This window comes from Gossypium arboreum, chromosome 9 (assembly GCF_025698485.1).
Source record: "Gossypium arboreum isolate Shixiya-1 chromosome 9, ASM2569848v2, whole genome shotgun sequence".
NCBI lineage: Eukaryota > Viridiplantae > Streptophyta > Magnoliopsida > Malvales > Malvaceae > Gossypium > Gossypium arboreum.
This window is the reverse complement of record NC_069078.1, coordinates 12,013,955-12,025,106: the sequence shown is the minus strand read 5'-3', so window position 1 is coordinate 12,025,106 and position 11,152 is coordinate 12,013,955. Positions and strand designations below refer to the sequence as shown.

Genomic DNA, 11,152 nt, shown 5'->3' with positions numbered 1-11,152 from the left:
AAATTTTGGGACGCTCATATGACGCGTCGTACCGCCGGGTCAGAAAGTAACAGTGCGCGGCTTATCATGGGTCGACATCATGTGCTATAAGAGGAATGTCGAACAAAAATCGAGGGTAAGCTTCGAATATGTGGGCTTGATGATGGAGAAGAACAGGTCCCAAAAAGCTATGGCAATCAGTGCACAGACTCGATCAGCTAAGTGAAATCTGCTCCATGGCTACCCATTCAATACAATGGCCTAATATGAATAGCCGTTGTCGGAGATGATGATATAGGTCCTCTTGAGGACCCTGTGAAAAATGTAAAAATGGATGACGTGCACCAACAGAGGGGCCCGACGATGAGGTCGCACCCGGAGTCTTCCGCTTTTTCAAGGCAAGGACGGCAACCTTAAATTTGCCTCTAGTGTTCGTCATGGTGTACCTGTAATAACAGCTAACCAAACAACGATTTCAGTATCAAAGTAAAAACACGAATCGACACAATGGATCAGTTCCAATAACCATAAAATAAATGTCGAATCCAACTAAAATCCAAAATCACAAGATCGAACACTCAGCGAAAAATATTTGAATCTAACCGTCACATAAAATAAGTAGCAAGATGATAGTACTAATAAAAATAATAACAATAAAATAATAATAATAATAATAGAAAACCAAACCCTAACATAATCTACTACTAACATAACTACATAAATACTAATACAACTCATAATCATAACCGTAAAAAGATTAAGAATGACAATAAAAATAATAAAATAATAAATAAAAATAATAAGAGTAATAATAATAACTAAAAGAGAATAATGAACATCCGAATTCAACTCAAAATAAAAATATAAACTACTAGAACTAACAATAGGAATAACACTAATAAAAAACAAAACAAAAATAATAATAAAACTAAGAATAATAAAACTAACAATAAGAATAAAAGTAAGAAGAAAAATAAAATAGAATATAATAAAATAATAAATAATAAATAATAAATAATAAATAATAAAATAAATAAATAAATAAAAGTAAGGAAGGGCAAATAGTGGTGGGTGGTGGTGCACTCGGCGGACATGACTAGCGACGGGTAGACTAGTCAACGAAGGTGCGGGGGGGAAGAGTGTGTTTGGGTCAATGGTTGGTGTGATGAGGGGGAAAGGGAGAGGGGGCTCGAGTGATGAGGGAGAAGATGGGAGGAAAAAAGGGGAAAGGAAAAGGAGGGAATGACGGACGGTGACAATGGTGGTCGAGGCGTCAAAGGAAGAAGGAAAGGGAGGATGGGAAGGGAAAGAGGAAAAGGAGGGGAAAAATGGGAATGGAGAATCGTAGGTGGCTTGAAGGGGGATGGGACGAGGGAAAGCTGTGGCTACGATGGGGAGAGAGACGAACGACGTGAGGAGTAGATGGACAGGAGTGGCTGGACTGGTAAAAAGAGAGCCGACAGCGGCTGTGTGGTGGCTCTGGGATAGTAAAAAGACAAAACAAAATGGGGATTAGGGTTTTAAAGGATACACGATCGTGCAGAGGGACATGTTGGGCCACACGACCGTGTGGGGTTGCCTTAGCCTGTGTGAGATTTAAAACTAAAAGCCCAATCTTCACACGGCCTCAGACATACTCTTGTGTCCAAGCCGTCTAGTATACATGACCGTGTGTCAAACCATGTGTGATCTTTCTTCATTTCTCCCACGCCCGTGTGCGAAGTCCTTATGTAATCATCACCAACCTGCCACGTTACTAAGCCAAATTGTAGGGAAAATTTGGCTTCAAGCTTTATTGGTTTTGAGAAGTTAAAAAGGCTTTGAAAAGTCAATTTGACTTCTAACATATAGTAAAAAGAAAATAGCATTAACTGATTATATATACATGGTGGTGGCATGCGTCGGGTTTTGCAGAAAGTTGAATTAATTTTTTTTTTCTTTTCTGAAAGTAAAGTACAGCTAAACTCTAAAGTTGAATCAATCATTTGAAATTGCCTAAGGGGAGCTTTTTCATGGCCCTTAGTCTCCTAACTGCAGTTCCTAGCAGCAGTTTCATCAGATTGCATACGAAAGGCACCTCCAACAGATCAAATGTCAACAACTTGAGTGTTGTTCGAGCCTCCAACTCTGTTGCTACAGCCAATGATTCGGATCAAAAAATTGTTAGACGGTCTGCTAATTACCATCCTCCTACTTGGGATTACGATTATATTCAGTCGCTCAAGAGTGACTATCTGGTATATTTATATTATTTACGTTGCTTCTTTTTGTAATAAGTAGTTAAAACTTAGAACTGAACATTTGCACGCCAATTACTTTGAAGTTACAAACATTATATTTTATCCAAGCTGAGAATATATTTACTACCCATCCAGGGGGAATCATTTAATGAACAAGCAATCAGACTTGTGGGTGAAGTGAGAATGATGCTTGAGAAAGTTATGGACCCTTTAGAGAAGCTTGAGCTGATCGATACCTTGCAGAGGCTCGGTTTATCTTATCATTTTCAGGATGAAACCAAGAGGATTTTGGAGGATATCCATACAAGGGCTGATCAGAGCAAGGCTTTATGGAAGGAAGACAACTTATATGCTACAGCACTTGAATTTAGACTCCTAAGGCAGCATGGTTATAATTTAACTCAAGGTAAGAAGTGCAGAGATTTTGTATAAAACAAACTGCTGTAAAAACAGTAATAGTAATAAACATATAAAATTTGTTATACGTGCAGAGGTTTTCTCCGGTTTCATGGACGAGATGGGGAATTTCAAGTCGAGTCTTTGTGAGGACTGCAAAGGGCTTCTAAACTTGTATGAAGCTTCACACCTTTCCATGGAGGATGAAGGTATCTTAGACACTGCAAGGCATTTCGCAGCTAAACAGCTTCAACAATATCTGAAGCAAAAGAAATTAGATGAATATGTTAGGATGCTAGTGGAGCATGCGTTGGAACTTCCTCTACATTGGAGGGTGTCAAGGTTGGAAGCCAGGTGGTTTATAGATGTGTACGAGAAAAGAGAGAAAAGAAATCCTATTCTTTTGGAGCTCGCTAAATTGGATTTTAATATTGTGCAGGCAGTGTACCAGGATGATCTAATATATGCTTCCAAGTAAGTGCATCCATGGTCTAACAAAGAATGGAATTTTATTAATTAAATACACACACATATTTGTCATCTAATCTTTTGAGATGAAACGATTGTGCAGGTGGTGGAGGGATATAGGACTGGGAGAAAAGCTACCCTTTGCAAGAGACATGTTGATGGAGAACTTTCTATGGACAGTGGGCATTGCATTTGATCCTCATTTTGGGAACCTTAGAAGAACTCTAACAAAGGTTATCGCATTAATAACAAGTATTGATGATGTGTATGATGTGTATGGTACATTGGATGAGTTAGAGCTCTTCACTCAAGCTGTTGAGAGGTATGATATGAATTTTCTGAAGTTTAATATTCTTTTCCCCCACTTCAGTGATTGGGTAAGGTTGGTATCAAAAAGTCCAAATCTAAGTTAATTATAGACAATAACTTTTTTAAGTTGTGTTTAATATTTTAGATGGGATATAAATGCAATGGAGCTTCTCCCAGAATATATGAAGATATGTTTCTTTGCTCTTTACAACTCCATAAACGAAATAGCATTTGATAATCTCAAGGAACATGGATTTCATACCATTCCTTTATTGAAGAAAGCGGTACTAAGTTCAGATCCTTGTTTTGATCCATAACTATTTCCTTTAATTTTACATATTAAAATAGAGTTATCATGTATTCAGTGGGCAGAGTTATGCAAAGCTTACTTAGTGGAGGCAAAGTGGTATTACAGTGGATACATACCAACATTAAACGAGTATATGGATAATGCATGGATTTCTATTGCGGTTCCCTTAGTAATATCACATGTTTTTTCCTCATCAAATCTAACAACAAAGAAGTGCTTGGAGTACTGGAAGGAAGATTCTAATCTAATTTATTCCTCGGCCATAATTTTCCGACTTGCTGATGATCTTGGGACATCAATGGTATGCAATATATACACACTCCTTAGTTCATTGTTTTTTGTTTGATTTGCATATCTAATACTCGTTCTTCACATGGATTTGGTTGATTAGGATGAACTTAAAAGAGGTGATGTCCCTAAATCTATTCAATGTTACATGCATGAAACTGGTTGTTCTGAAGTGAAAGCTCGTGAATATGTAAAAAAGTTAATTGATGCAACATGGAAAAGGATGAATGGAGAATATCTAATGTCTCAATCCCCCTTATCTCTTCCGATTAAACATATTGCATTGAACCTAGTAAGGATTGCTCAATGCATGTACCAATACGGTGACAACCATGGGATTGAAGATCAAAAGACTAATGATCATGTATTATTATTACTTGTTTCATCTATTCCTTAGTTGTTGTGAAAAACCTAATTGAAAGATGATGTTGCAAGTAACTGTAAATAATAATTTCAAGTTTTAGGAAGTGATGAAGGCATGAGGCCTTGGGGAAAAAATTGGGTTTTTGGATCAATGGAATTTGAAGAGAGAAGATTAAATTTGGAGTGTTAGCTAGGTTCTTTGCGGTTTTTTTAATGAGGTGTTTTGTCTTTAGGTGGTAATTGACAATGGTTTGTTTCGTTGATCTTGTTGTCAATTACATAGACATTGAGAGACTTTTAATAAGGACTTAGTAGAAATTGAACAGAGAAAATTAAATTTGGAGTGTTAGCTAGGTTCTTTGCGGTTCTTTTTTTAATACAGTGCTTTTGTCTTGAGGTGCTTATCGACAATTATTTTTTTTTTGTTGATCTTGCTATCGATTATATAGACCTCGAGAGACTTTTACTACTAATTTGTGGAGGCAATTCTGGTATGTACGAGATGCTTGGGGTTCTTTACTGCAATGATGGTCTGAATCTTTATTTTTGATTGTTGAGTTTGTTGTTTCCGTTAAGCTTGGTGGTCTTGTTTTCTGCTTTGAGGTCGTTTTGATGTTTGTTTTATGAATTGTGAGGTATTTTCAGGTGTTCTCTTGTTGGCTCTTGGGGTGTATTCGAGTATGTGTTGTGTTTTTGGAGGTTTTTTTTCTTTGAATCTCCTTTTCCTGTTGTCAAAGTTTTTTCTTTTTAATAAAATCTTCAATAGCTTAGTAAAAAAATCACATCTTCTAACAAATAACAAAGTGTTTTCGGTATATATTGTAATACCAATTATTGGGTTCAGAGACTTTATTAAATAAAGAATAGTACATTTGTCGTCGGAGCGGCAATGATCAATCAAACATAAACTTGAGTTTTATTCTAAGTATAAATTATTTCAAGCAACTACAAGTCATAACAAACAAAAATCAAGTTCAAATAGGCCTTACAATATTTATTACGGTCCCAAACTATAAAATCTACAAGCTATGTTTTGATAAATGGGCTAATGTATCGATACATGGTCTTCGTCTCGAGACACAGTCCTTCATCTTGAGACACAAAGGTTAAGTCTCGAGACTTGCTTCCCTTGTACCCAAAATGGGCTACAAACTTTGAATTTCTTGAGACAAAGATTACATGTCTTAAGACTTAAACATTGAAATGCATGGATCAAAGCAAAATAACAACCGTGTTTCGAGGCATCTTTGCTCAATATTGAAACTTACGCCCAAAATTGCAGAAAAATATAGTTCTAAGTTATTCTAACATGCTCCAAAAAGCATTCAAATGTACTAATCATTAAACCAAACTTACGTCAACAAATTTTGTCATACCAAAATAATATTAAAACGAGTAAATTTACCTTGAATAGATTGATGGACTAATTCTTGAGAGTAATTATCTATTCTAGTGTGGAACATTATTTGTTAGAGTGCATTTGAGATTATTAATGTATGAAAATTTGTTGCACAAGTGCACATGTTGAATCAAGTAATAAAGTGATAAAAAAAATATATTTCTCATGAAGACCAAATTCTAAATTGCTAAATACCAACTATCCAATTTTATCTAATCTAAATCAAGAAATTCTAGTTACAACTAAAATTAAACTAAAGGAATTAAAGATATTTTATTAATCTAAAACAATGAAAATTACTAAGCTTTTTAATTACTTTTTAAAGATCTTGAAACTCTAATCTTGAAACTCTAACTTCACCTAGTCAAGTTAATCAATTATCTCTTATTTACTTGTTCAATCTATATAATTACTAACCCAGGATTAAATGGCATTAACTATACCCTTCCTGTATCTATCTAAGTTAATCCCCTACCCCACTAGTTATATTCCTATGATAGGCAAGTTGGGTGAAGTCACTATGATCAAACCTATTGGGTTGATTAGGGCATAAGGTATATTCCTACCCTAGCCACAGATTAACTCTTTCATTTTCGCTATTAAAGTTACTCTTAATCTATTCAATCTAGATCTAAACCTTAATTTTCTCTTCTAAGAGAAATCAATATTATCAAATTAATACAACTTGGTGGCTAGATAAGTAGATTAAATAATCACAACACTAAATAAATAATTAATAGAGATTGTAATAATTGAATAGAAAATATTCAATTAACTAAAAAAAAGGATCCATCATTGTTCCAAAAAAATAAAGCTTAGTTCATGTTGACTTGAGAAAACAATTATTGAATTAATATTAAGCACTCTTAATATTTTTTTTCATCTGATATTTGGAAGCTTGAAGTTCCCCTTGGTCAGAGAGAATTGTTCCTTAGCCTCCAAGTTGAGTTTCCTACTCTTTTTCTCCCTTTTTTCCCTTAAATCACATTACCTCATATTTTGAAGGTTTTAATCGTTCAGCTCCACCTGACGCAAAATTACGGTGGAGCAAATTGCTTGTTGTTTTTAATTTTGAATTGAAGATTGTGCTCTACCACACTGAAATCCGGTAGAGTGGAAGACTTATCTTATATATATTTATATACCATAATACTAACAAATTTGAGTTTTTATACCATATGTATTTCATATATCATAATCAATTACTTAATAAATTATTTTTAGTTTTTATTATAATATAAATTTATATATTCCTTATATCATATGTAACACCCCGAGCCCGTGACCGTCGCCGGTTTCGGACACGAGGGGTTAACGGGCCAAATCCTCTCAAAGTACCAACCAATTTGGCATTTCCAGACAGGCTAGAAAACTGCGTCACTGTCGCCTTAAAAATCATATCTCGAGTTCCAAAAATCGGAAACTGATTCCGTAAATTTTACCTGAATTTAGACTCATATATCCATCCATAGTTTTATTTCTAGAATTTTTGGTCGGGCCAATTAGTACAGTTTATTAGTTAAAGTCACCCATGTTACAGGGGTCGACTACACTGACCTTTGCGCGTTACAACTTGAATATCTCTCTGTACAGGGCTTTAATACTGGTGCTGATTGTTTCTAATGAAATTAGACTCAAAATGGAATCTGCACATATAAGGCATGACTTATAATTCTTTCTGGATAATTTATAGTAAATTTTCAAAGTCGCGATAGGGGACCCAGAAACCGTTCTGGCCCTGTCTCACGAGAACTTTAATATCTCTCAGTATACTGCTCATATGGTCGTTTCGTTTCGTCCATATAAAAATAGATTCATCAAGGTTCAATTTCATAATTTATTCACTATTTAATTCTACTTCTACTATTTTTAGTGATTTTTCAATCTCATCTCACTGCTGCTGTCCGCAACAGTTACTGCAGTAGACTATGCCAATTTCATGAATCTTTCCTTGGCCTTAATCATCCATCATACATGACACAAATTATGGCCACCTTATCAAAATTAAAGTTTCTAAGACTCGTGGCTATAGATTCTAGCATCCCACTCGACGACCACATAGGCCATTTTCACATGGCTTAAAGTTTACAACCCGAGATTCAACAAAACAAAATAGCCTATACATGCCAAATGTTCTCCTAGTTCAACTACGAAGACAATACCAAAAGATTTCCAGCCGGTGTGATGACTTCAACGACGGTTCCGAGCACGCAACAATATGAGTCCAAAAGACCTAAAATGGGTGACAAGAAAACACCGAGTGAGTTTATAACTCAGTAAGTCATAAGCATTCAACAACCATCCATTGATAAAGTTATCACAACATGAAACAATAAACGAGGCTAGGTACTCATCCATATCGAAACTATACCATAAATCCTCGGACCTTTCGGTTCAATCTCATACCAAGTCATACATCCACATTTCATATTCTATACAATAAGATATTTGAGGCACTTTACACACCAACTCATTCACACCACAATTATACAATTGCAATCATCACATAGATCTAAAGCTTACCAAGCTCAAACCCGAGCATGAACGTATTTCCTAATCGTCATGAGCTCAAGGTACTTACCCGACCCGCTGTCCATACTCAACTCGATGGAGACACACCCTCCATATATATAGAGTACGCACACACAGTGCTTAATACTCGATTTCGCACACTTAGTGCCATGCGATTTAAGCCCGCACACATAGTGCCATACCCTTCGAGCTCGCACACCCAGTGCCGTATATTTCCAGCATGCACACTTAGTGCCATATATTTCCAGCACGCACATTTAGTGCCATATATTTCCAGCACGCACACTTAGTGCCAATCTCGTCACCGTACACACGTATTGCCCGCACACTTAGTGCCGAAAGCAAACTTTCTACACATTTCACTATTTCTTTTACATTCAACAATTGTCATCACTCCATAAACATACAATTTCATTTATATATATATAGCATCCCATTAAACACAATTGCATATATTTTACAATCATTTAAGCAACATCAAACATATGTGCTTAATGACTTACCTTGTTTTGGGTAGAACGGTTCCAATTCGGCTACTCGTTTGCTTTCTCCTTTCCTTTGTCCGATTTAGTTCCCCTTTGCTCTTGAGCTAAATCAAACAATTTACCTCTCCATCAAACACAAACATACGGCATTCACATACATTATTATGATTATTGCCGAATACTTAACACAACTAAGCTGAAAATTTACTCAATCTCATCTTAATTTATTGCTACTTATTTATCAAAATTTCCAATACAAGGTATTTAACACCTATGCCCATTTATACCCCATATGGCGAATGTATGTATATATGTATATATATACAATGTCAACTATAACATCTTTTAAACACCTAATTTCACCTTATGAACACTTAATCAATTTTTTTCCTAATCTAGCATATATTTTCACATCCATTGTATCATCATGTAAAATCACATATAACTCATATAGGGCAAGGCGAATTTCAAGGTGTCTATAACCATCCAAAACACAAAATTTAACTATCATGCAAGAAGCATAAACCATGCTCATGAGCATGCCATGGCCGAATACATCACACACCATACTCCTTATAATTTTGGTCATGGTTACACAAAGGACTCAATGCCCTACTCAAGAATACTAAAAAGAAATTTTCAAGAGTAGTCAATCCATCATTGCATGCATCATTAGCAAGCTTCACACTTAGCATGCAATGGCTTCAACACAATATCCACCTTGGCCAAATACCATTTCTATGGCATAACAAGGATTTGAACCATGGCTAATCATGAACATCAAGTTAGCAACTATAACATACATGAATCTCATGACACAACCTTATACATACCTTAATCTTGATGCATGTATAGCCAAATCTCCTTCTAGATCTCTTCTAAACCAAAAAAATGGAGCAAAATCCTATCTTCTTCCTTAGTATTTTCGCCAAAAGGAAAGAACAAGGATGAACAAATTTTTTTCTTTGCTTTTCTTTCACTCACGGCACAAAGGGGGGGAAAGGATGAGCAAATTTTTTATTTTTTTGTTTCTCTTCCTACATGCTTAATTTTTTTATCATTTCCCTCATCATCCATTAACAAAACATGTTTCAACATGTTTTCTTTGCCCATAAACCATGTCATGGCCGGCCACTAAGCTTCCTTTGGGGAAATTTGACATGCAAATCCTTTATTTTTGCATGCATTATCAACTAGTCATCACACATTTCCCCATCATACTTTCAAAGTTTACTACTAGGTCCCTTCTAGTGAAATTCACATTTATAACCCTAAATCGAAACATCAAAAATGTCACACATGAATTAACACATATCATAGGCATCAAAATAAATTTTAAATTATTTTTATGCCTCGGTTTTGTGGTCCCGAAACCACATCCCGTCTAGGATCAATTTTGGGTTGTCACATCATAATATTAATGAATTAAAATATAATTTAAATACATTTTTTCTACTTCATAACATCATGTCTAAACTTAATATTTTAACTACTAAAAAGTATTTTTTAACAAAAATAATAATTAAATTTTGAAAAAACACTTATCTACAGTACTTTTCTACTTTAATGGTAAACTAACCTTATCAAATTTGAGCTCATTTTAAAGTATGCCCAATTAATGTTACTTTTGGTGGTCAAAGAGGCCAATGGAATATCAACCTCAAACTAAGTGGCATCTAAAGTAAGGGAGTTAATTCTATTTTGTTACTGTTTGTATCAATTGAAAGATTTTCGTTTCGATAATAAATTACAACAATAAATTTCAAGTTTCATTTCGATATAAATTTTGGTTGGTATCAATTATATTGATACAAATCGATTGAAATTGTTTATAACAACCAAAATATAATTTTATATTTAAATTAAAAATTTCAATATTTATTTAATTATAGACTATCATATACAACGTGTTATGAGATGTTCTTATTATTTAATTTATCCAATAATTTGTGTTTCTTACGTTTTTAATTTATTTAATGTTGAATTGTATTTATGAAAATTATTAAAAATATTTTATGTAATTGATGAATATTTTATATTTATTTAATTTTATTATTTGATATTTACATATTTTTAATATATATAAAATATATTTTTAAAATAATTAATAATATAAAACCGTATACTAAAAACAGACTTATATCAATATATATCAATACTTAAAAAGAAAAATGATACATTTATCATTACGATATTAACTATTTTAATGTATAGGATTTGATATATTTCATAGAGATTATTTCGTAGAAGTTCGTCAAGCACGAGGTAGTTACAGAGAGGCAAAGGCAGGAATTGATTGTTTTCAATTGATTGTGCGAACCCAAAATAAAAATAAAGCAGAAGGAATTTTGATATGATTACGACTTTGACTATTCTGACTGAC

The 11,152-nt window shown here is 34.2% G+C and overlaps 1 protein-coding gene across 3 annotated transcripts; it reads left to right on the top strand.

The window, feature by feature from the left end:
• The first annotated feature begins 1,850 nt into the window (after positions 1–1,850).
• On the top strand, positions 1,851–5,132 carry LOC108465961 (terpene synthase 10-like). 3 transcript variants are annotated; one of them, XM_053018754.1, is made up of 7 exons: positions 1,851–2,216; positions 2,355–2,625; positions 2,711–3,089; positions 3,187–3,405; positions 3,538–3,676; positions 3,758–4,003; positions 4,999–5,132. In XM_053018754.1, exons 1-7 carry the CDS (start codon positions 1,992–1,994, stop codon positions 5,065–5,067), a joined length of 1,548 nt encoding a protein of 515 aa, XP_052874714.1. In that variant the 5' UTR covers positions 1,851–1,991; the 3' UTR covers positions 5,068–5,132. The 3 variants fall into 3 exon arrangements, with proteins under 3 accessions (XP_052874714.1, XP_052874715.1, XP_017621826.2); XM_053018755.1 differs by having other exon boundaries at positions 4,803–5,132; XM_017766337.2 differs by having other exon boundaries at positions 1,853–2,216; positions 4,094–5,132.
• Positions 5,133–11,152: the final 6,020 nt, after the last annotated feature.